Consider the following 27,041-nt stretch of genomic DNA (forward strand, 5'->3'; position numbering starts at 1 on the left):
ATCTAGAACGAGAATATTACCACAAAATCCCCATGTTTGGCCACTTAATATTTCAAAAGCTATTGGCAAATCTAAGGAATAAGTACTACTGGCCACAAATGCCTAAAATAATACTTAATATGTTAAAGAATACCCCACATCTTAGGCATTTAAAACTCCTCCGAGGAATTATGGTTTCTTGCAACCCACCACATTAAGCACACCATTCGAAAAAGTTGGATGGGAGTTAGAAGGTTCATTTCTCGAATCGGTGGTGGCAGGACACAGATACATAGTAGGTTAGGAGGGTGATGTGTGCGGGTCTAGTAGGGTAGACATGTGAAAGAGAATATCAGCCAAGAGTTGGCCAGCAAGAGAAGGGCCAAAAGGCAAATTAAGAACTTGGCATAGCCGATCAAGTGTAATAAAGAGAGAAACAAGATAATGAGGAAGGGGCTCGATTAGAGTATTGGGTTTTCAGTATTGCAATATTAATACTGCCGTTTCGGAATTATTCTGGTTTTGACCCATCGAAGGATACCGCGCACGCAGACACGCAGAGAGGGAGGGAGAAAGAGAGAGACTTCTTCCCAAGCTCTTTCGCCAATCGACGACAATGGTGAGCGTCTTTGCGTTTTCGTTAGCGGTTGCCTCTTTTGCAGTCTGCCGCACCATTTCGATTCCCTTACTCGTTCTTTTGGTGCAGGTTTGCCTGGCCTGCTTGCTTCCCATTTTCCTCATACCCTTACTGAATGTCTTGCCCAGGATCTTAGACTTCTTCGTGGTAAGTACAGGCTCTTCCGTTACGTGCCTTCTTCTTACTCCTTATTTTAGCATTGCATCCATAAAACATCTGTTTCGTGCACTGATCACATCTGCATAGATCTTATAATGAAGTTTCTTACATCGGTTTTCATGTCATGAGTTGCCGGTGCACATATTCCTATTTGTGCTGATTCAGATTTTTGATTGTGATGGATTCTAGAAAAAATTCTATGGTTTGTTTGGCTGGGAGTACAAGCCCACTGCGCGTGCGCCACCATCTTGCCCTTACAGATCAGCAAATGTACCGGCAAAGGCACCTCTCGATGAGAATGCAAACCAGGTATTGATGTATTTACATCTCTTATTGCTAGCAGTTACCATGATCTTTGTTGCATCCTGTAGGTTATGTAGGTCCCTCGTTTAGTGTTTCCACAGTCAATTGTTCAATCGTGAAGCTATGCATGCTCCTCCTTATGGCCCGGTACTTCTGAGTGAACTTCAATTACAGTTATATTAAGCTTGATTAGCATTTTAGGCCTGACAATGCCATATTCGCAAGCTCATACATTTTATTGCTGCTGTCTCAGTATGTGATGCATAATTACTTGACACATTGCTATGTTGAATATCTTTGAGAATTTTTCTAGTTATTGCCAAAGATAGTGGGAAAAATGTGAGAGCGCCAAAGTTTACGGTTGTATCACCGCAATTAGAACGATAGTCTCTTTCAATGGTTCTTTTTAAATCTAGAAGCAAGTAAGGAAAATATGAGAAACATTAAGATAGAGTAGGAGAAATGATGGAATGGGTGCTTTACAAAAATTTAACCTAAAAGCACATAAGCATAGTGATAGAAAATGTGGCAATTTAGATGAGGGCTGAAATTGGGCCTGGGTGACAATCAAATGGGAGCATATTTCTCTCAGTGTGCAATCCATTTGAACTATGTTAGAGGTTATTAAAAAATGCCCTTGTTTGAGCTTCTTGCCTATGCTTTGACCGGCAATGTTGGAAGGTTCCTAAATGAGGAAAAGACATGATACTAAAAGGATTTCCAATTTGGATAGTAGAATGATATATGAAGCAGAAGTAGTTGTTCCAAAGCAGATCCCTCTCCATTGATGGAAGTATGATTCAGCCAAAATGAAGGCACCATATAACTACCACCAACAAGCTAAGTGGGAGGGGATGCCACATGTTCATTGGCATTTAGAGACATGGACCTTGAGACTTGTGGACATGTAAGTGTGAAAAATCTCGCAGTCCTAGGTAAACTAGGCACAATAGGCATGATTGTATTGTGATGTACATTTGTGAGACTAATGGTCAATGTGAGCCGTCAAGCACTTAGTCAGTGCCTTGTACTCGGTGTTGGAGATTTGGGATGACTCACAAGTTAGGGCTTCTTACACACCAATTTGAGTAGGGATATAAAGCTATGAGTTTGCTAGGTCATTAAGGCTTTTAATTTTCAAGTTTGGGATGTGTGAAAGTCTAGAGGTGAGTCTAACAAGCCAGTAAGTCTATGAATAAGAGTGTCCTTTGGTTGAGAGGGACAGTTTAACTATGCCATTGTCAACATCTCGTGCCTGGTTTATCACCAGCATTCTTTTGTTTTGGCCATCTCTATAACCAGCTTCATCTCCAGTAAGCCAATGCTCAGTTTCAAGTGTTTTCCATCACCCCTGCATTGCCATCGGCCCATCAGTCAGCCCTGCATCGCCAACTTGCTGCCAGCAGAATGTCCTCCGTTCGCACAGCAATTTCTGCAGCATTTTGACAGCCTGCTTGCAGTCCATACCTTCTTTTAGCCAGTGTGCCAGTTTGTTCCCCTACCTGGACAGTTTACTGCTGTGTTTTAGCAGTTCACAGCAGTGGCAGGTTGTGCAACCCTTGCATTTTCGGCCTGCTGCCTGGTATTCACTCCTCAAGCAGGCCTGATTACATGATCAGCTTGTCCCTCTAGCATAGTCTCAAGTGATATTCTGGTTGACTTCTCAAGCTTGAATCCCATTACTCATTTTGTGGCTTTGAGTTGAGTTGAGTTGAGGAGGGTGTTGGAATGATGTTAGGTTCTCAAGCTCTACCTATGACCCGCTACCTATGACTTGACCGGTGTCGGAGGGGTTTTAGTTGAAAGGTCATATCCACTGGGGGTGAGAGAGAGAAGGAAGTAGAGAATAGGAGATAGAAGAAAAGAAAAAGAATAGGGAGGAGATTCAAATGAATCCCAAGAATGCTGGAAATCAAGTTCTCTTCAAGACATGTCTATACATCATGAACCAATCATAAAGCCTTCTGCCAAATCTGCCAAAGCCTTTACACAAGATAAATACAAAGCTCAATGATTCAGACTATGCATGTATTATATGTAAACTGCGATGTACATCCAAGATAAAGAGTCCAAATAATCCAAATGTCAATAGGTTTAGATGATTTCTTAGTAGGAGTAGCCTAAGTACTTCTCCCGAAAGCACTATGTACTGATAGAACCTAAGAAGGGAAACAAAAGCCTTGTATAGGACTCCAAACTCACTTCAGCCTTGTGTATTCTTGGTTATTACAGCAGTAACAAGCTGATCGTTTGATGGCTAAACCCCAACACAAATGGTTCTTGGATTATCTAGACAATGTCTACTACTACTCGGAAGCAATCTCTAAGTATTAGATCTCTTAGAGTTCCCTATTATACCGAAAATGCACACTAAACACTAGCTTCTACGCTCTTGCTCAGGCGGCAATTCTGATGGTTCCATAGGTTTCGAAAGAGGGGTAAAACCTCAGGATGCCTAGTGTCATGAGGACATGTATTTTTGAAACCTCACTTAACATGTGGATTAATTTTAATCACATGATTAAGTAAATGTTGCACGTGAGGTGCAACTGGGGTTAAAAGTAAATTTACGGGCTCGGGACCTGAAGAAATCACGGGTTGTCAAAGGCAAACGTTGCTATAAAGGTACTTGGTGGTATCTAGTGCTAGTTGTTGGCCTAGGTCATCCATTTGGCCATAAGTATCAGTTGGTGACACTAGAGAAGTGGCGTTTAATGGTATCTAATGTTAATCTGATGGTCAAAGATAGCGCAGAGACACTCGGGAATGAAAGTTGCCTAGCCAATTTAATTATTGGCCAGTCAGATTATTTTCAGGGCACCAAAATAGTTATTAGATTAATTTTTAATATTTAAAGACTGAAAATTAATATTTAATTATAAAAAATATTGGAAAATTCATTTGGGAAGGCTGCCACTTGTTAAAAATGCCCATGCAAAACTGAAAAACGTCTATAGAGGTTGGAGAGAAGCATTTCTATAAATTCAGCTTGCAAGGAAGAGGGAGGGAAGATTGCCGGTTTGATTTGCAGCCATTGGAGGACCTTTTGAGGCTGCCAAGGGCTAGAGAAGATCAATCAATAGCAGGAGGCGACATCTACAGGCTGTTGAGACAGGGCAGCAGTTGTAAATGACTGATTTTCTTCAGTTCTGTGCATCTACAAGCTGTTGTGGCATGGCAGCAGCTGCATTTGACTAATTTTCAGTCATTCTTTGCGATAATCATTTGGGAAGGTTGCCACTTGTCAAAAATGCCCATGCAAGATTGAAAAACGTCTTTAGAGGCTGGAGAGAAGCATTTCTATAAATTTAGTTTGTAAGGAAGAGGGAGGGGAGACTGTTGGTCTGATTTGCAGCCATTGCAGAACCTTCTGAGGTTGCCAAGGGCTAGAGAAGACCAATCAAGAGTAGGAGGCAGCATCTTCAGGGTGTTGAGACAGGGCAGCAGATGTAAATGATTGATTTTCTTCAGTTCTTTGTATCTACAAGCTGTTGTGGCAGGGCAGCAATTGTATTTGACTGATTTTCAATCATTCTTTGCGACAAAACTCTGGATTTTCTCTCTCTACAGCTTTCTCTCTCATCTTCCAGCCATTTCACAGCCTTGCTTCGAAGATCTTAGCATTTGGACCCTTGGAGGCTAAGAAATTTCAGATTCTCTACTGTAAACCCTAATATGCAACAGAAATTAGAGTTTAGCAGTAGCCTCGAGAATCGTGCTAGAAATTGGAAGCTCCAAGACTTGGATCAAACAGGGTTGAAGCTGTTTTTAGCCTATTCAAGTGGAGGGACCAACAAATAATTGAATTTGGGGCATTTCCATTTTCATCGAAGCGGGTGAAGGTGCAATTGGTCTATGAATCACATAAAGCGGTAGTTTTTTCAATTAACACCTAGACTTTACACACACACACACACATAAACAGAGACCTCTCTCCCTTGCTCAACACCAGATTGGCCCCGAAGACCGGCGCCCCTCTCGGTATTTCTTTATCAATTAAAAGATAGAAAATTACAAAAATGGTAATGTTTCAAAATACATAACCTGTGAATAGTTGGTTTTCATCTCTTCTAAGTAAATCCCAGCTGCATAGGAACAATACAGCATGTCCAGATCAACATCCTTTACTGTCTAGCATGTGCAGAATTCACTGTTCTTACTGTCTAGCATGTGCAGAATTCACTATTCTTACTGTCCAACACACTGTTCTTACTGTTCAGCATGTGCAGAGTTCACTGTTCTTCTTCAGCATAAGCAGAGTTCACTGTTCTTACGATTCAGCATGTGCAGAGTTCACTGTTCTCATTTAGCATGAGCAGAGTTCAGTGTTCTTATTCAACATGAGCAGAGTTCACTGTTCTTACAATTCAGCATGTGCAAAGTTCACTGTTTTAATTCAGCATGAACAGAGTTTCCTGTTCTTATTCAGCATGAGCAGAGTTCACCGTTCTTACGATTCAGCATGTGTAGAGTTCACTGTTCTGATGCAGCATGAACAGAGTTCCCTGTTCTTATTCAGCATGAGCAGAGTTCATTGTCCTTACGATTCAGCATGTGCAGACTTCACTGCTCTTACGATTCAGCATGTGCAGAGTTCATTGTTCTGATTCAACATGAACAGAGTTCCCTGTTCTTATTCAGCATGAGCAGAGTTCACTGTCCTTACGATTCACCATGTGTAGAGTTTACTGTTCTTATTCAGCACGAATAGAGTTCATTGTTCTTATTTAGCATGAGCAAAGAAAACACATAATTGTACCTTCGATGGAATCAATCCATCATGCAAAGCATTTAATTCTGAGAATAGAGAGAGAGAGGTAATCAGAGGGAGCAAGCTCTACCTCCGTGCTTGAGTCAGAGACATAGAAGTACTCTCCATGGCTGGTTTTCTTGCAACAATCTGCCCTCTGCTCCTCAAAACTTCATTCACCCATCTGCCCCTTATGCCTATTACGTTTTTTTTTAAATGCTCTCTCTCTCTCTCTCTTTTGGGAATTTGTGCCACATGGCATACATGTAACAATTTTCCCATTTAAACCTTCCGGTCTAAAACTCTCCATGATCGGTGCAAAATTTGACCTCGGCACAGACCAAAGAATTAATCCTCGGGTAAAAACGAAGACAATGACGCGAACAGATTCTGGGGTCCAAAAATAGTAACTCCCTAAATTTTAGGGATGGTGATCCCTGCATTTCTCAAGTTGTTTTGTGCAACTTTTATCATTGCGACCACATCAAAAGTGTAATGTGGCTTAGTTACAGAGACTTTTATTCCGTGAGCATTCTCACATGTGCATCTTCTATCTTGGCCAGGCTCATTGTCCTGCACCATCTCCAGTGGCTAAGCACACAATCCCAAACCACTGACATTCTATTCTTCAGTGCCCATTCAATATGGAACTGGTCCTAAGGCTTAGGTAGACCATTAGTCCAATTTGTCCCAATGGCTGCCTTTTCTGGCCATGCAAAGATCCCTATTCCAAGAGAACTTTGGGGGTAAAAAGCAACAACAAAAGAAAAGAAAAATAAAATATTTATAGAAGTAAATAAGAAAAGCAACTGTAAAAAGTATTACCGCCTGGTGACATACCTCCCTCTTGAAAGAAGCAAGTGACCTTGATTGCATGCCACACATGCTAATAGATGACACAGGGTGATAACAAGATTCTCCATGTTATTAGTGCCATCGCATGTATCACTTGCGAACAGCATGTGTAGAATTCACTATTCTTACTGCCCAGCACATTGTTCTTACTGTTCAGCATGTGCAAAGTTCACTGTTCTTCTTCAGCATGAGTAGAGTTTACTGTTCTTACGATTCAGCATGTGCAAAGTTCACTGTTCTCATTCAGCACGAGCAGAGTTTAGTGTTCTTATTCAACATGAGCAGAGTTCATTGTTCTCACGATTCAGCATGTGCAGAGTTCACTGTTCTGATTCAGCATGAACAGAGTTCCCTATTCTTATTCAACATGAGCAGAGTTCACCATCCTTACAATTCAGCATGTGTAGAGTTCACTGTGCTGATGCAGCATGAACAGAGTTCCCTGTTCTTATTCAGCATGAGCAGAGTTCACCGTCCTTACGATTCAGCATGGGTAGAGTTCATTGCTCTTACGATTCAGCATGTGCAGAGTTCACTGTTTTGATTCAGCATGAACAGAGTTTCCTGTTCTTATTTAGCATGAGCAGAGTTCAGTGTCCTTACGATTCAGCATGTGCAGAGTTCACTGTTCTTCTTCAGCATGAAGAGAGTTCATTGTTCTTATTCAGCATGAGCAGAGAAAACACAGCAATGTACCTTGGATGGAATCAGTCCATCATGCAAAGCATTTAATTCTGAGAATAGAGAGAGAGGTAATCAAAGGGAGCAAGCTCTACCTCTGTGCTTGAGTCAGAGATGTAGAAGTACTCTCCATGGTTGGTTTTCTTGCAACAATCTGCCCTTAGCTCCTCAAAACTTCATTCACCCGTTTGCCCCTTATGCCTATTACGTTTTTTTAAAATGCTCTCTCTCTCTCTCTCTCTCTCTTTTGGGAATTTGTGCCACATGGCATATATGTAACAATTTTCCCATTTAAACCTTCCAGTCTAAAACTCCCCATGATCGGTGCAAAATTTGACCTCAGCACAAACTAGAGAATTAATCCTCGCAAAAAAACGAAGACAATGACGCGAACAAATTTTGGGGTCCAAAAATAGTAACTCCCTAAATTTTAGGGATGGTGACCCCTGCATTCCTCAAGTTGTTCTGTGCAACTTTTATCATTGCGACCGCATCAAAAGTGTAATGTGGCTCAGTTACAATGACTTTTATTCCGTGAGCATTCTCACATGTGCATCTTCTATCTTGGCCAGACTCATTGTCCTGCAACATCTCCAGTGTAAACGTAGAAAATTTGCGGTGTAGTATGCTGTATAAGAGTGTAGAAATACACAAGGGGGCAGAGAAAATATCTGCGTATGTCTCCGACTTGATGATCTCGATCTTTGTCAGTCCGAGCACAGTCTGTCTCAGCCAACAGATCTCAAGATCAGAATCTGAATAACGAATACTGGAGTGAGCCACGAAACCGACTATAAATAGCCGAAAAAATAGAAAATAATTAGAGCAAGTCGGCTGCATTAAATGCAACCGACTGCAGTAAATTTGGCCGACTGTACCTGTTGACGTGGAAGCTGCTGTCTGCCAACTGTCCAGGAAATGATTGTCTAACACCTTCTCTCAGATTCTAGACGGATCAAAAGACTGAGGGATGTGGAATGCTGCCGAAGAAGAGCTTGAGGAAGCGTCTTCGTAAACAAATCTGCAAGATTATCCTCCGTCTTGCAGTACTCCACATCAATGGTTCCATCCAGAAGCTTCTTCGAATGAAGTGATACTAGATCTCAATGTGCTTCGTTCGGGCATGGAATACTGGATTTCGTACCAAGGCAATGCAACTCTCATTGTCACACCATAAAAGAGTAGGATGAGTCTGGGGGCAGCCAAGCTCCTCCAATAATCTCCGAAGCCACACAACCTCACATGTGGTGGAAGACGTAGCCCGATACTCTGCCTCAGTAGAAGAAAGGGCTACCATGGGCTGCTTCTTGCTACTCCAAGAGATAATATCTGTATCCAAGATAAAACAATAGCCTGTAGTAGACCGTCGGTAGTCCACATCTCCAGCCCAATCCGAGTCACTCCAACCTGCAAGAACCAGATCTGTAGCACCTGTACCTGCGGGATAAGAAATCCCTAAGTTAGAGGTCCCTCTCAAATACCGAAGAATTCTCAAGGCAGCCTACCATTGCACCTGTTTGGGTTCCATCATGAACCTTGCCAAAAGACCCATAGCAAAACAAAGATCAATACGAGTGTTGAGAAGCCAAATCAAGGATCCAATCAATTGATGGTAGCGTGAAGCATCCATAACAGGAGAATCTGAGTGTGAAGTAGCCGTCCAATTCAGATCCATAGGAGTAGTAATGGGCCGACAAGTCTCCATCTCAAAAGTCACATGGAGCTCCTGAATGTACCTCTGTTGAGAGATGAAAATCCCCCTCTGAGACTGATAAATCTCGTGACCCAAGAAGAAATGAAGAAGCCCCAAATCTGTCATCTCGAATGCGTGATGTAAAGCTGTCTTGTCCTCATGATCCTCTGTCAAAATGAAATCATCAACATACAACACAAACAACACACGATCAACCTCGGAAGTGTGCACATAAAGCTGCGGATTGGCCTTGGAGCGTCGATATCCCAACTTCAAGTAAAGAAACGAGTCAATCTTCTTGTTCCATGCACGCGGAGCTTGCTTGAGGTCATACAAGGCCTTCTTCAACATGCAAACTTTGCCATCCGAGGATCCAAAGCCAGGAGACTGCTCAACATAGATCTCCTCTTGCAAGTCACCATTCAGAAAGACCGACTTTACATATAATTGATAAATAGGCCATCTCCTATGGCCAACCAAGGCAAGAATAGCTCGAATAGTCGGCATACGAGCAAGGGGAGCAAAAGTATCATGGAAATCAATGCCTCCATCTGCTGAAGACTCAGGAACATCCATCGGTAGAAGCTTCTCGGGGGTGGCCGGTGGAAAAGAAGACTCTGAATCCGAAGAAGAATCTCCATTAAGAGGCTCTGGCTCCAAAGAAATTGTCTCGGGGTCCAACTCTCCCCTAGATCTCCAAGGATGGGATGCTTCTCACCCCTCTTTGTGGCCGGTACTTCCACGAACCGCACATCTCGACTCGTGTAGACATCTCGCCTAACGGGATCAAACAAACAATAACCTTGGGATTGGAAGCTATAGCCAATAAAAACCTGTCGTCGGGAAGCTGCCTCGAACTTATCACGTTGCGTCTTCAGAATGCGCTTTTAGGCGTCACACCCAAAGATCCCAAAATAAGAGATATCAGGCGAAGTAAGCCTCAAAAGGTGTCATCTTGTCAACGGCTGAAGTGGGAGATCGATTAAGGATGTGAACTGCGGTAGCCACTGCCTCGGCCCACAGAAATTGAGGTGTCTTGTGGTGCTCCATCATGGTGCGTGCCATCTCGATCACACTTCGGTTCTTCTGCTCCGAAATGCTATTCTCTTGGGGAGTGTTGGTGTTAGCAAACTCCTGGTGAATGCCCCTATCTGCACAAAAACGAGCAAACTCATTAGACATAAATTCACCTCCCTTGTTTGAACGCAAGGTCTTTAGTCATCGGCCAGAACGGTTCTCCTCAAAGAGAAGCCAATCCTTGAAATGAAAGAAAGCCTCCGACTTCAAAGTCAAGAAATAGGCCCAAGTCATTTTGCTATAGTCATCTACGATCAACATGAAGTACAAGCTCCCCTTTAGGGACTCGGTCCTCATCGGGCCACAAAGATCCGTAGATACAAGCTCCATGGGTGAAGTAGACCGCCTAGAAGCTTTGTTGGAAATTGCATCTCGATGCAGTTTCCCACGAATGCAGGAGACACATGGCTGATGGCTCACCACTATGTCCGGCAAGCCTCGGACAAAGGACCCTCGCAACGCCTTCTGAAGGTACTCGTAGTTCAAGTTGCCAAACTGAGCATGCCATAGCTCAGACTGTGTTTGAGAAGTAAGAAGAAGAGAAGTAAGAGCTGAAGAAGACTTCAATTTCTAGACTTCATTTTCCTCATACCCTGCAGAGAGAACCTTCCTCGATCCACGATTAAGGACTCGAACAATATCACTGTTGAACTCCACCAAGAGGCCAAGAGCACAAATCTTATGAACCGAAAGTAAATGATATCCCAATCCTGGCACATGCAACACCTCAGAGGTGTGGGTACCACCACGTCCATCTGAAATAAGCTGCATCTCACCCCCCATATCAATAACATAGAAGAGCTGTCTCCAATGAGAATCTGCCCACGCGAAGGTTGCAAATGGGCAACACCAACGGAAGGAGTCATGTGCCGTAAGGCCATTGTCCACAATCCACTCTCGAGCCTGGGGAGCTGTCATCGTAGCATCAGAAGTTGTCGGTGGAGTCCTCAATGACTGCTAAGTGTAGAAAAGCAACTGATGAGGGTGCAGCCATTGCTCCAGAGTCCTTCGTGTCCTTCTTCTTGGTATCTTTTTGTCTTTGTCGGGGCAATCCTTCTTCTAGTGACCGGTCTTGCCACAAATATGGCAAGTTAATTCCTTCTCCTTGTCCTTCTTGGATTTGTTGTCCTCCTTCTTCTTCTTTTGGTCCTTCCCCTTCTTCTGAGAAGCTTGACCAACCAATGCCTCCGATTTGGAAGCATTGTGTCCCTTCAATTGTTCCTCCTGGTCCAAGACCATAGGAACCAACTCTTCCCACCGAAGAGTCGACTCTCGCCCTGAAGCAATAAGAGCGGAATAAAAAGTACCGAATCGTGGCGGCAACTGGGATAGTAAAGTGATCTCCATGTCTTCGGAAGAAATAGACTTTCCCGCATTTTGAACCTGCATCTGAAGCTGCCGAAGCTTGTTGATGTGTTCCCGAAGCGAAGAAGACTTATTCATGGACAAAGTCCGCATTTGCACCTCCAAAGAAACCCTCTTCATTAGGGTCATCCGGTTGTACATATGATCAAGCTCTAGCCATGTGAGCTATCACAGTTGTGGTGCAAGACAGAAACAGAAAATATCGAATCCTGGCATTCAATTTGTCCCAATGAGATTGGGCCTTGACCAACTTTGCACGAGCATTGGAAGAGAGTTCGGACTCATCCCTTATTGAGAGCCTATTAATCTTCGTGACAAGTGGTTGGACACTTGGAAACTTGTGTGACAAGTGTCTTGTCTCTTCTCTATGGCATTCCTTTTTGGGCTGAATACTGTCAAGAATAGAAACAACTAAATTTAGTAAGCACAGTCAGAGTACAGAATTTACTATTTTTAGAATGACATCCCTATTTTTTAGGACTAGCATTTTTAGGCTACTTCGAGGCTCCTAAAATTTAGGGACCCCCCCAATATGGGTGTTATATGAAAGCTTTTTCCGTGTACATCGCAAAAATGGTATCAGAATCTTCATGTGACTTTCCTATGTAAAGAAATGTGCATTTTAAGCTTTCAGCACACACATGCACATTGTACAAGCATTTCATGATCATGCCATCTTGTTGATTGTAACTGTCTGTTCTGGTGGATCTAGCCCACACTTCAAGGCGTCAATCCTTTCTGTGTGCGAGTCTAACCCTGATATACGTGAGTTCTGGTCACAGGCGCCCAATCGGGCCATATAGGTGGAAGTGTGAACTATCTTTTCTCTAACCCACTGCGTGGGTCCACCATAACCTGTGACCACTCATCAGTGGCCAGCTCTAATGCACTTTTCTTTATATCTAATTAGTGCAAATGAAACAAATTTAATAAATCATTATATAGATAAATTAATGAAAAAGGATACAAATTCTATTTCTATAGAGTTGTGACAGGCCCAGTCTCACTGGGACAAACTGAATGCCCAGATTTGTTCTTTTCTTTTTCTGTCTTGTACTATAGCCGTGATAGCCTACATCGAGCACTTGACGGTGGCTCGGGAGATATGGTTGGAGCTTGACCAGATGTATAATCGGATGACCCTTATGAAGAGGGTTTCTTTGGAGGTGTAAATGCGGACCTTGTCCGTGAACAAGTCTTTTTTGTTGCGGGAGCACATCAACAAGCTTAGACAGCTTCAGATGCATGTTCAGAATGCGGGGAATCCGATTTCCTCCGAAGACATGGCGATCACACTCTTGTCCCAGTTGCTGCCACGATTTGGTGCTTTTTACTCCGCCCTTATTGCTTCGGGGCGTGAGTCTATTCTGCAGTGGGAAGAGTTGGCTCCTATGGTCTTGGACCACAAGGAACAACTGAAGGGACAGCATGCTTTCAAGTCGGAAGCATTGACAGGTTAAGCCTCTCAGAAGAAGGGAAAGGACCAAAAGAAGAAGAAGGAGGATAACAAGCCAAAGAAGGACAAGGAAAAAGAATCAACATGCCATATTTGTGGTAAGACCGGCCATTGGAAGAAGAATTGCCCCGACAAAGACAAGAAGGACACCAACAAGGACTAGAAGAATTCTGGAGCGGTGGTTGCATCCTCATCAGCTGCGTTTCTTCTTTTAGCAGTCATTGAGGACTCTACACCGAAGGCTTTTGATGCTGCCGATGACAGCCCCATAGGCTCGAGAGTGGATCGTAGATAGTGGTGCCTCCTGGCATATGACTCCTTCATTAGTTGGTGTTGCCCAGTTGCGACCTTCGCGTGGGTAGATTCTCATTGGAGATAGCTCTTCGGTGTCTATTGCAGGTCGGGGTGAGATGCAGCTGGTGGTACCCATATCTCAGAGGTGTTGCATGTGCTAGGTTTAGGATATTATCTACTTTCGGTTCATAAGATTTGTTCACTTAGACTTTTGGTGGAGTTTGACAGTGATTCGGTATGAGTCCTTGATCGTGGATCAAGGAAGGTCTTCTCATCAGGATATGAGGAGAATGGCATCTACAAATTGACGTCTTCTACCGCTCTCCCTACTCTTCTTCTTACCTCTCAGACACAGTTCGAGCTATGGCATGCTTGGTTTGGTCACCTAAACTATGATTATCTTCGGAGGGCGTCACGTGGACAACTTGTTCGAGGGTTGCTGGACATAGTGGTGAGCCAGCAGCCATGCGTCTCCTGCATTCGTGGGAAGCAGCATAGGGATGCGATTCCCACCAAAGCTTCGCGGCGGTCTACTTCACCGATGAAGCTTGTATCTACGGATCTTTGTGGCCCTATGAGGAACGATTCCTTGAAACGAAGCTCGTACTTCATGTTGATCGTAGATGACTACAGCAGGATGACTTGGGCCTACTTCTTGGCGTTGAAGTTGGAGGCTTTTTCCTACCTCAAGGATTGGCTTCTCTTTGAGAAGAACCGCTTGGGCCGGCGATTGAAGACCTTGCGCTTCGACAAGGGTGGTGAATTTGTTTTTCATGAGTTTGCTTGTTTTTGTGCAGATAGAGGCATTCACCAGGAGTTTGCTAACACCAACACTCCTCAAGAAAATGGCATTCTTGAACGGAAGAACCGAAGTGTGATCGAGACGGCGCGCATCATGATGGAGCACCAACAGACACCTCAGTTTTTGTGGACCGAGGCTGTGGCTACTGCAGTCCACATCCTCAACCGATTCCCCATTTCGGTCGTTGATGGGATGACACCTTTTGAGGCTTACTTTGGGACTAAGCCCGATGTTTCTTATTTTAGGGTTTTTGGGTGTGATGCCTATGTTCACATTCCCAAGACTCATCGTGATAAATTTGAAGCGGCTTCTCGAAGACAGGTGCTCGTTGGCTACAGCTCTCAGTCCCAAGGCTATCGCTTGTATGATCCCGTAAAGCGGGATGTGTACACCGGTCGAGATGTGCGGTTCGTGGAGGTTCCGGCCATAGCAACGGGTGAGGAGCATCCTGTTCTTGGAGATCCAGGGGAGAGTTGGGCTCCCGAGGTAGTTTCTTTGGAGCCAACGCCTTTTGATTTCGATTCTGTTTCAGATACAGAGTTTACTCTTCCATCGGTCACCCTCGAGGAGCTACCACTGGTGGATATCCCAGAGTCTTTAGCTGATGGAGAGCGACGAGGAGAGATCCGGCCTCCTCCTCGTTGGGCCCGTGACACACTCCGAGATTCAGGGATCGAGGAGGTCCTTGGGGAGTGGGGGCCGTAGGATAGTCCACGGCGGTCATGGAGGTACTAGGCACATTCTACGGAGCTTGTTTGCTCTAACTATTGTTTGATGACCCGTGTTATGCAGGATCGAGAGCCCACCTCCGTGAAGGAGGCTTTACAGTCCGCACCATGGAAGAAAGCTATGGAAGCCGAGTTGGAGGCTATTGAGAGGAATGGCACTTGGTACCTCGTGCCTCGCCCCTCTCATAAGAAGGTGATTGGCGTCAAATGGGTCTTCAAGACCAAGTACCTTAGCGATGGTTCTTTGGATGAGCACAAGGCTCGCCTTGTTGCTAAAGGTTTTGCACAGCGCCCAGGGATTGATTGTCATGATACTTTTGCCCCCACTGCTCGTATGGCGACTATTCGAGCTTTTCTTGCCTTGGCTGGCCATAGGAGATGGCCTGTCTACCCGTTGGATGTGAAGTCGGCCTTCCTCAATGGTGATTTGAAGGAGGAGATCTATGTAGAGCAGCCTCCTGGCTTTGGATCTTCAGATGGGCAAGTCTACAGGTTAAAGAAGGCCTTGTATGGCCTAAAGCAGGCTCCGCGTGCATGGAACGAGAAGATTGACTCGTTCCTTTAGTCACAGTTGGGATATCGGCGCTCCAAGGCCGATCCGCAGCTTTATGTACACACTTCCGAGGCTGGTTGTGTGCTTTTTGTGTTGTATGTTGACGATTTGATTGTCACAGGTGATCATGCACAGAAGGTCAAAGAGACGAAGGCAGCTTTACATCAGGCATTCGAGATGACGGACTTGGGTCTACTCCACTTCTTCTTGGGCCATGAGATTTATCAATCTCAGACGGGGATTTTCATCTCTCAACATAGATATATACAGGAGCTCTTGGTTTCTTTTGCGATGGAGGATTGTCGGATCATTTCTACTCCTATGGATCCGAATTGGAAGGCCACTTCACATTCAGATTTTCCCTTGGCGGATGCTTCCCGCTATCGTTAGTTAATTGGATCATTGATTTGGCTCCTCAACACTCGTGTTGATCTTTGTTTTGATGTAGGTCCCTTGGCGGGGTTCATGAGTGAACCTCAGACAGTGCATTGGCAGGCTGCCTAGAGGATACTTTGGTATTTGAGGGGGACCTCTGACTTAGGGATTCATTATCCAGCAGGCACAGGTGGTTTAGATCTTGTACTTGCAGGTTGGAGCGACTCGGATTGGGCTGGCGATGTGGATTAGAGGCGGTCTACTACAGGCTACTGTTATCTCATGGAGTAGCAAGAAGCAGCCCACGGTAGCCCTTTCTTCTACTGAGGCGGAGTATCGGGCCGTGTCTTCCACCACATGTGAGGTGTGGCTTCGGAGATTGTTGGAGAAGCTTGGCTACCCCCAGACTCATCCTACTTTTCTGCGATGCGACAATGAGAGTTGCATTGCCTTGGCACGGAATCCTGTTTTCCATGCCCGGACGAAGCACATAGAGATCCAGTACCACTTCATCAGGGAGAAGCTTCTGGATGAGACCATAGATGTGGAGTACTGCAAGACGGAGGACAATCTTGCAGATTTGTTTATGAAGGCGCTTCCCCAGGCTTTACTTCGGAGACATGCTAGATCCCTTAGCCTTATGCCTCGTCCAGGCTCTGAGAGGGGGTGTTAGCGATTGTCATCCCCTGGACAGTGCGGATCAGGCAGCCACGTCACCAATGCCACGTGGCAATCTGGTTCGGGTCGGTCAGATCTGTATTGGTCGGCTGCATTTAATGCAGCTGACCTGTTATATTTTATTGCATTTTCTCAGGCTATTTATAGCCGGCAGCCAACACACTATTTCTTACTTGCGATTGCAGATTCTAGTAGGAGATCGGGGAGATTGCAGCGTACTTTGAGGTGGACAGCAGGTTGCATCATCGAGGTGGAGACACGCAGTCACACGCACTGCGCCCGTGTACATATCTGCATATCTTTGTATACAGCATACCTTATACAGCAGATCTTCATCTTCCACTGTCTCTCTCTCTCTCCTCTCTGTGTTCACTCTCTCTCTCTCTCTCAGTCTTGGTCCCACACTTCCGCATTGCTGCACTCTAACACACCAGCCCACACCATCTTGGTGTATGGATGCGTTAGCCAATGAGCCAAGAGTCGAAGAGTGCAATGAATGTGCACAATAGGGTCTTGAGTTCTATGAGTAAGACTCGTTTGCCCTAAACCCAAAGTGACTTGGTGCTAATATAGGACTCGATTGTTCTAAACCCAAGGTGCTCTTGGTGCATTAGCAACGAGTCACTTCATGACCGGTGTGACTAATGCTACTAGCGTCCATTTAGATGTCCAAGGACCTAGTAGAAGTCCTCCTCTAGGTCCTTTGGACTTGTATAACTATATAGATGAGGCCCAACTGCTCTATCTTGCCACCCTCACACACTCCCTCTACGATGGTGGAGAGTTGTAAGGGATGATCATAGCACCAACACTAGAAAGTAGTGCAGAGAGTGGCAGCCATGCTTGTCCCCTTCTCTATAGGAGATGTGCTGAAACCGGTCTTCCTTCTTGGAATGGGTGGTAATAACCTGATTTAAGAGTTAATTATAGCAATAAATAAATGCACATAAAATGAAATACACACTTTACCATAACATTCTTGGACAGTAGACTCCCTGTTGGCCCCAAAACTAGCGCCCCTTGCGGTATTTCTTTAGCTTTCATTCAATTGGAAGGAGTACAACTTGAGATTCTTCAATCTCCTCTTGCTAACCAATTGCTCTTGCTGTCATAAATGACCAGCAAGCCTTTTGGGTCATTTGCCTCTTATTTCACCTAGGACTTCTTCTCCAATTTGACCCTTGGTTGGCCAAATGCTGCCCCAAATCAATTCGGGATGGGCTGGCCCCTGAAATCCCCTGATAATCAACTGCTGATTTCAGTCCCTTGAGCCGTCAATCTCTGGCATGGATCCCAAGGTGGCTACTAAACCCTAATTTCTGCTGTAAATTAGGAGTTACTGCAGAAATTACAGATCAGCCCACCAAAAATGGCTGAAATCTTCTCCAAATGGCTAAGAATTGTTGAGAATGGTTGAGCATAGGTTGAAGGAGATGAAAGAATGCTGTAGAGAGAGAAAATTTTGAGATTTGTTGCGAAGAACTGATCAAAATCAGTTGCTGCCTTGTTGTACCAGCCCCAAACGGATGCACCAACAACAATAGGAGCATCAGAGACTGTGATCTTCAGGAGAAAGTGCATCAGCAGCAATTGCCAGCTTCCCAAGGTCAAGAATATGCAATCTCCATCACCACAATGGTCTCCAATGGCTGGGAAATGGCCCCAAAAGCTGGCAGCAACAGTCCAACACCTCTTTCCAACAACTCCAAAATGAAAAAACGAGATTTCCCTCTCCCTTCAGCCCTATTTAGCCTTTCCCCCACTTGCATGGGAAAGTTTTGCCAAGTGGCAGCTTTCTTAATCCATTTTCAGCAATTTCCAGCCATTTAATTAATTTGAGAATTAATTAATTTTGAAAATTAATTCAGCTCTTAATCCATGCCTAGAAAATTGACCTTGCCCATCCAAAAACTAATTGCCTAGGCCATTTGCAACCCAAAGTGGTCCCATGCATTAATTGACCCTTGGACAAGCATTAATCCATTAATTAATGCCTAGTCCCTAGTGTCACCACTGACACTTAATGGCCAATTAATGGTCCTAGGGGCAAACTGACACCAAAATTCACCTAGAATCTAACAAGTGTAACTTGTTATAACTTTTGCCTTTGACACCCATCTTTTTCATAGGGTCCTTTGGCCTTCAACTGTGAAAAAGTAGCTTGCACCTCACATGTGCAACTTTTAATTGCACATTTGATCGATCCTTTAATCAAATGTCAATTAAACATAAGCAAAGCATCAAATTTTCACGTCCTCGTGACATGTGCCCTTCCGTACCTTATCCTTCGCCTTTGTCGGAGGATTTGAATGAGAGTTGGGAGTTGCAAGAGGATTAGAACTCATGAGATCAGTTTGTATCCTTCGTATCTTGCTGTTGTTTCTCCTCCTACTTTCATGATGTCACTATGTCCTTGCATCACTATTTCCTTGGAATCCTTACATAGCTGTACCTTCTTACCATAGTGATAGCACTAAATCTTCATCATCTTTTTCTTGTCACACACACTTCTGAAGCTGTCATATAGGAAGTAACCACTGGAAGGACCTCTCTAGAGACTCACTTGGGAAGAGCAAAATAAGCATGTGTATCATTGGAATCCCATGTAAGAACTGCTTCCTCGTAGTTGTCATGGTCCCAATCATTTGGAAGAGGATTTGGAATATGGGGGCACAATAGCTCCTGAAAACAGGTACCACAAGTGCTTTTGCATAAAACAAGCTTTCATAATGGCATTCTAGGCTTAAGTAATTAGGATCGTGAAGCTTATCATTAGTTGAGCAATGGGGAGGTTCCACTGGAGAGGAGAAGAAGTGGAGATGAAGAAAAGAAGAGGTAGCAAGAGTACAGCCAAAACACAGCACAAACTGCACTTGGCAGGAGTTCACATGCATTAAAGAGAACAACTGATCGCAAAATGATTGCTGCAAAAGGACAAAATCTGATCAAACACAGTCTGAAGATGAAAAGGCCTGAAAAGACAATTGCCCAGCCTGCAGAGGCAATGAATATAGAAAACGTAGTTGTTAGGAAAACACAGGTAGTACAGGCATTAAATGCAGCGGTACGTAAAATAAAATAATGCAGAAAATCAAAATGCAGGCTGCTGTAGATAAAACACAAGAAGCAGATCGTTGGAAACAGGTCGATTTTGGTCAAGGACAGGTTGCCTGGGCAGCAACCAGACAGGGAAAGATAAGCAAGAAGCAGTAGACAGTGATGGCAGACCTGCAGCAGCAGAAAACAACATTTAAGGACTGAACACAGACGTTTGATACCATGTTAGAAGTGGGTGCAGTGATGGAAGCACGTGAATCTGTTGTAATAGGCTGCACAACACAGAGAAGAAAGAAACTGCAAAGGAAAGAAAGAACACTGCACAGTGCAAAGAGAACTCAGAAGAATGCTCAGGAAATGGAATCTATATACCAAGTTGCTCACCGGCTGAGTAGGCACTGGCATTGGTTCCCTCTCTCCAACAGGACTTGCATACGTTAGAGAATGTTGAGAAGTGATGATGATTGGAGGGAGCCTAGCAATAAATAGGCAGGCCATAAGCCTGAAAATGTCCGCCAACTGAAAAAGGGTTTAATATAAGCAGGTCAGGCCATAAATAGGTCAGCCAGCAATGAATGCCTAGTTGGCCTGGCTCTAATACATCAGGCACCGACATACAGATTGACAAATAATGTGCCCAGACTATTGCGTTGAAGTGATGATGATCGGAGGGAGCCTATAAATAATCATAACCCTGAAAATGTCGGCCAGACGAAAAAGGGAATAATACAATCAGGTTGGGCCATAAATAGGTCAGCCAGCAATAAATGCCTAGTTGGCAACAATCTGGCTCTAATAAATCAGGCACCAACAAATAAAGACTGACAAATAATGTGCCGAGCCTACTGCTCATGCATAGACTCACACATGAATTGACTAATCTGCTCACAGCAGCAGCATCAACAGGAAGCTCAATGACATCAGCACAGCTCACTTGGGTTGACAGGTTAATCCTCAAGACTCAGTCACAGATGCAGTGGAAGAGAGTACAAGAGCCTCTTATATATAGGTAGTACATAGTGTAAGTGTGGTACAGCGCACACAGAGAGAGAGAGAGAGAGAGAGAGAGAGAGAGAGAGAGAGAGTGTGTGTGTGTGGATTTTATTACGAAAAAAAAAAAAAGAGAGTGGATTTTGTTGTTGTTGCAGATGAAAGGCATATCAGAGGCAGATGCTGCTCCATTAAGCCATAAGCACTCAGATGGGAATGCTCTCAAAACTGATTGATACCTGTGTTGAAAAGGTCTTTTTCTTCTTTTGTGGCCATGCAAACTCTTTTAAGATTGAGGGACAATTTACTGTTTGAATCATGGGACAAAGCCTTTTGGACCTCAAAAGGATGCCAAGGCAATGTATACATTATGTGGTTTTGAAAGATGTACATCTGCTGTTTACTGTCAAAATTTCAAGAACTGTCAATGACTGACTGCAAATGACACCTATAGAAATGTTTCAGAAGACAACTCATTGTTCCTTGGTTTTGAATTTCATAACAAGTTTTCACGTATGCTGTCCATAGTGATGTTGCTTTTCAGAGGTTTACCTATTCTTTTTTCTTCTCCTAACCCACTTGCAGTGCCCATGGCATTACAAAATGTGTAGAAACAGTGGGAGTCATTATGGCATAAATCACAGCACCAGAACTATGTATAACCTCAAACTGAAGTGCATCATGGGCAGTTTATGTGCTTTTCACTTAACTTGGAAGAAAATACTACAGAGTCAGTTTTGTCTAAATAATATATGCTTTATATCTAGTCGTGCTAAGTAATCGAAGGTGGCATGTGGCTAATGGTCTTACTCCCTGTCAAATTTCTGGACAGCCTAGTCGCTCTACTGCACGACTGCAGACAAACCAAGAGCCTGCCGCAGGCCAAACGGATCCACACCTACCTCTGCCACCACAAGCTCAAAGATCATTTGTATTGATCTTGAATAAATAAGAGCACAAGATTGCCTATGCTCCTGTCATATTGAGAGGTCAATAAATAGTACAATAATATCATTTGATGATCCTTCCAAAGTGCAGTAAAAAGTAATATGAAGTAAAATAAGGAAAACTAGTAAAAATGCTTGAATTGCCAACACTTGTGTGCTCGAGTGGAAGGGAGAGGGTACGATGAAACCAAGGTCACAAACTCCACTCTCTCGGGCAACGATAATGAGGCACTTTTTGGGCAAATGAAACATTGTAAAGGGCTTATGGTGTTTTTCCTCTTGGTTGGTTATCTTGTGGTGATCAGTAAAAAGTAATATGAAGTAAAAAGGAGACCAATGAAAATGCTCGAATTGCCAACAATTTTGTGATCAAGTGGAAGAGAGATGGTGCAATGAAACCAAGGTCATGGGTTCCGCACTCTTGGGCAATGCTTTGGAAAATGAACATTGTAAAGGGATCAGGGTGGTCCTTGTTCTCCCTCTTGATTACCTTGGTCGAAATTGGTGAAGTGATCAAGTGGAAGAGAGATGGTGCAATGAAACCAAGGTCATGGGTTCCACACTCTAGACAACACTTTGAAAAGTGATCAATGTAAAGGGTTCATGGCAGTTCTTGTTCTTCCTCTGGATTACCTAGGTCGAAATTGGTAAAGCGATCAAGTGGAAGAGAGATGGTGCAATGAAACCAAGGTCATGGGTTCCATACTCTAGGCAACACTTTGGAAAGTGAACAATGTGAAGGGATCATGGCGGTTCTTGTTCTCCCTCTTGATTACCCAAGTCGGAATTCGTAAAGTGAAGTCAATTGTTAGGGCATCCCTTCAAAACAAGTTAATTGTGTAAGTCCTAGGCATTCAATCATTAGCAACCGTTTTTGCTTTTAAAAGCATTGAAAGTAGGAGAATAACAAGACAAAGAAAGACATTACAAGAACATATGCATTTTGAGAGTAGTGTGCTTGTGCATGCATGCGTGTACACATGACACATGTATATATACGTGTATATGTATAATATGTATGTATGTATGCGTGGCTGTGTGTTGATATATGTATGTATGCACTAGATACTAACATCCATAGGAGGCTAGAAATGGCTCATGGGATTAGACCATATAATGATCATAGTTCTCTCTCAGTGTTGGGAGAGGGCCCCAAGGGGGTGGGAGGGTGGGAGGAGAAATATCCAATCAACTGTTAGATCCATCCAACTCCTCATAATGGTTAGAAGAGACGAGTAACAAATGCTCCATTTGATGGGGAGGTGGAAAAAGACGCGAGACCAGGCTCTTACGTATGTATGTCAACCTTCTAGTGTGAAAACCATGGATATTAACTGTCCACTTGGATAATATGACCCATGTTAACCTTTTCTCTAATAGTAAAGTGGAGTATGGAGTGGTAACTTTGATCCCTAATACCTATGTAAAAAAGCCTTTTGTATAATTTCATGTTCATGAGGATATCCTCCCCCCCAAACCTTAACCGCATAAAGTACTTGCAAAGCATATACATCAAAGAGCAACAATAAAGAGGCAACAATCATGGTATTGTACCTACTTGGAATCCAGCTTGCTTGCTTCTACTCATGCACTAAAATTAATTTCCACAATAGTTATAAACAATTTGGCCATTGTTGAGCCCGCCATGATAGTGAGGTAGGTTGTCAAGAGGTTGATATTGTCCTTGTATAGTGTCTCATAGAAGAGTGTATCCTCATAGCATTTTTCCTTTCCCTTTTCCACACCCTTCCATGCTTTTTTGGGATTTTTCACAAATTCGTAAATTCCCTTACAACATTAACCCATGTCTTTTACACACCCCTCCATGCCTTTTTGGGATTTAAAAAAAAAAAATAGAGCATCTTATAACTTCTTGGCTATGATGTAATAGCGCCTTTGCTTCCTCCAAGTGAACTCATTATAGCTTTTCTTCGCCTCCCTTCATGCCTCATCACATGGTAACCCTCTTAGTTCTCTCTAAGCATATTTACATTCCTTGTCAAATCATTTCTTGTGTGATAGCTTTCTAACATGTTTCCCTTTTTGAAATTTTCTAGTAGTGGCCACTTCAATGGTAGCATCTGTTGTGGCATGCCTTATGATCTCACTTGGTGCTCTCAAGCACACATCAAATCTGTCCACATAGTTTCTATCTTTATCTTGATTCACACAAAAACCAATGCAATGAGAAGCATTTCTCTTATGTGATTCTTGATGTCACATATCAAGCATAAGCCATAATGGAATGTGATCAGACTCCCCAAAACAAAAATGTTTTGCCAAATGGAGTGCATCAATGTTTACAATAGCATAGTCTACCACTAGATCCTACGCTTACCATGTGACATGTTACCCCACGTGTGAAAACAATGCATCCCAATAAGAACTACCACACATATCCCATTAACCATACATCTTAATGCTCTTCCACAAGAGTTTATATAATCATTTGTTGAGTGCCTAAGCCATATTGGATCAAGCTTGATTGTCTCATTTTTTCAAGCTTATCATGCACTATAGGTTGAAATTGCAAAGTTTTAGCCAGTTCATCCAAAAACCAAGGATCACCCCTTGCTCATCTCTTATAGTGAAAAGTAGAGCCCGAGTGGAAGCACACAAGTGCAAGCAAGAGCAAAGCAAGAGCTATGGCATATGAAGCAAGAGAGCAAGAAAGAGACATCGTATGTGGAAACTCCAATAGTCACAATGTGTGATTGACCTTCCCTTATTCAATAGTCACTGAAAGAATAAAAAACAAAGTGATAGTGATGGGCACTCGCTACTTGTATTATGTAGCTGTGTGGTCATGGTGTGTGAAGTAAACATAGGGTGATGTAAGCACATGCACTTTACCCCCAACAACCTCCCACTTAAAGGTGCATGTGCCTTTTGTGGGTTAGAACAAGAAAAAAGTGACTAAGTATAAATGTACAAAAAGTACAACAGAATGAGGAAAGATATCATTCCATTCTACGCCTATCATCTTCTTACGGAAGGCAAAACGTTTCGCTGAGAAACTTTTAGTAAGTAGATCTGCAAGATTCTCGTCAATCAAGATCTTGACAAGCTCAAGAGACTTGTCCTCTACCACCTCTCTGATGAAGTGATAGCGTACCTCAATGTGCTTTGTCTTTGCATGGAAGACCCCAACTGAATAACATTTGTAGAATGCGAATATAGTGTAGGAGTAATATTAGTACCAAGATCAGAAACATAGGGCCTCCTTGTAAGCCTCAATGGCTGCAACATCCTTTGCCTCAGTGGTAGATAAGGCTATACGTTTCTGCACCATGGATATCTAAGAAACACCACCTCTAGCAAAAGTGAAGACATACCTAGAGATGGACTTTCTACTATCTGCATTTCCTTTTTTAGTTGAAGTTAGTGTAACCCATGACTGTAGTGTCTTGGACACCATAGCAAGTGCACATATTTGTAGTGCTTCTCAGGTACCTTATGATACCCTTCACAATGTCCCAATGTCATCGGCCGGGTGTAGCCATATAGGGTATCACAACTTCCACTAAAAATGCTATGTCAGAGTGAGTGGTGATCATGGCATACATCAAATTGCCCACTATGGATACATAAGGGATCTTGGCCATCTCAGTCTTTTGATCATCCGATTGGGGAAAATCTTCTTGACTGTCCTCTACGACTATGACTACCACAACAACAAACCACTACCACTACAATAAATAAGAAAAGAAGAAAAAACAACAACAACAACAACAACAACAACAACAACAACAACTACTACTACTACTACTACTACTACTACTACTACTACTACTACTACTACTACTACTACTACTACTACTACTACTACTACTACTACTACTACTACTACTACTACTACTACTACTACTACTACTACTACTACTACTACTACTACTACTACTACTACTACTACTACTACTACTACTACTACTACTACTACTACTACTACTACTACTACTACAACAATAACAACAAACAAGAAAAGAAGAAAAAACTACTACTACTACTACAATAACAACAACAAACAAGAAAACTAAACAACAATAAACAAGAATATGTACTCCTTTTGTGACAAGTATAAAGGAGCCCCTTAGAGTAATCACGCGTGATGCGCATACCAAGAATATGTGAGGCTTGCACCATATCCTTCATCTCAAAGCTCTTCTTGAGTTGAGTCTTCAAAGTATCTAGCTCATCATGAGCTCTCCCAATAATCAACATATCATCAATATAAAGTATTACGATAATAAGGTTACCATCATGAGTCTCCTTCGTGTAAAGATACTGGATTCATATCATTGCGAGTATATCCCTGCGAATGCATGAAAGCATTGAACTTATGGGTACCATTCCCTAGGTGCCCGCTTAAGGCTAAAAAGGCTCTTTTACAACTAGGTGTTCCCTACCCTTTTCTTGAAAGCCCTTATGTTGTTATATATAAATCTCATCATGCAAGTCCCCATATAAGAAAGCCATCTTAACATCCATTTGATGGAGATCTAGATCTAATTGAGCAACCAACACCAACACCAAGTATAGGATAGTCATATTGACTATAGGAGAAAATACCTTATCAAATTCAACACCATGCTCCTGCTTAAAACTCTTAGCAACCAATCTAGCCTTATATGATGGATTGGGACATCTAGGGGTACTCTTCAACTTGTACACCCACTTGCATGGCAAGGCATGTTTTCCATTGGAAAAATGAACCAAATCCCATGTATGGTTTTTTTGCAATGAGTCATACTTTGACTACATGGCCCTCTCTTAAGAGTAACTATCATCTTTGTGCATGGCCTCCTTATAAGGAAGGGGCTCATTGAATCAGTCACCATAATGTGGTATATGAAGGGCTCAAAGTGATTAGGTTGACGTCTATCTCGTGTAGACTATTTGCACATCCTATCCAATATCATGATCATGGGCCACTTGAACATTAGTTGCAGGCTATTTAGCTGGCTATACAAGAGCAGAAAGCTCCTCTTGAAATATGACGCTATATACCTTAACTACTTGCTTAGCTTGCTTATGCATCTTCTCCTCATGGAAAACATCATGGCCATGGATGACCTTGCTAGCTTGCAGATCCCATAGGAGATAGCTGATCTCACATGTATCACCAAGAAAAATGCATTTCACTGATTTAAGATCTAACTTATTATGTTTGTCTTTGGAAACACAGTAAAAAGCCTCACATTTAAAGACATGCAAATGAGCATATGACAGAGGTTCTCCGGACCATACTTCCTCTGCAATATGACAACCAATAGGAGTGCATGAGGATCTATTTATCAAGTGTATGGCCATAGTAACTACCTCACTCCAAAAATGTTGTGGTAAGCTTGCATGGCTAAGCATGCTACAAACACTCTCTTGAATTGTCATGTTCATGCACTTTGCAATACCATTTTGGGGTGGGGTGTAAGGCATAGTCAAAAGATGCTTTATACCTCACTCATTGCAAAACTACTCAAATGCTTTAGAAACATAGTCACCCCCATTATATAACCTTAGGTATTTCCACATATACCTAGATTATTTCTCAACAAGAGTAAGCCAATGCTGGAAAATAACTAATACATCTGATTTTTGCTTTATGGGATATGCCTAGACCTTATGTGAATAATCATCAATAATGAAAGTCACAAAATAGTGGCTG

The 27,041-nt window shown here is 43.0% G+C and overlaps 1 protein-coding gene across 2 annotated transcripts; it reads left to right on the forward strand.

Moving 5' to 3' along the window:
• Positions 1 to 417: 417 nt before the first annotated feature.
• LOC148022600 (uncharacterized) lies at positions 418 to 20,946 on the forward strand. Of its 2 annotated transcripts, none has more exons than XM_087695557.1 (4): positions 418 to 598; positions 686 to 763; positions 965 to 1,084; positions 20,566 to 20,946. In XM_087695557.1, exons 1-4 carry the CDS (start codon positions 596 to 598, stop codon positions 20,632 to 20,634), a joined length of 270 nt encoding a protein of 89 aa, XP_087551683.1. In that variant the 5' UTR covers positions 418 to 595; the 3' UTR covers positions 20,635 to 20,946. The 2 variants fall into 2 exon arrangements, with proteins under 2 accessions (XP_087551683.1, XP_087551682.1); XM_087695556.1 differs by having other exon boundaries at positions 432 to 598; positions 20,591 to 20,946.
• The last annotated feature ends 6,095 nt before the right edge of the window (positions 20,947 to 27,041 follow it).

The sequence above is a fragment of the Lygodium microphyllum genome, chromosome 16 (assembly GCF_053477565.2).
Source record: "Lygodium microphyllum isolate KBCC chromosome 16, Lygodium_microphyllum_v1.1.10, whole genome shotgun sequence".
Lineage (NCBI taxonomy): Eukaryota > Viridiplantae > Streptophyta > Polypodiopsida > Schizaeales > Lygodiaceae > Lygodium > Lygodium microphyllum.

Bases quoted from the DNA above. Each gene is read 5' to 3' on its own strand.
- LOC148022600 (XM_087695556.1), top strand. The intron at 764-964 runs GTAAGTACAGGC...GATGGATTCTAG, and splicing joins GGATCTTAGACTTCTTCGTG to AAAAAATTCTATGGTTTGTT. The intron at 1,085-20,590 runs GTATTGATGTAT...TTGTTGTTGCAG, and splicing joins TCGATGAGAATGCAAACCAG to ATGAAAGGCATATCAGAGGC.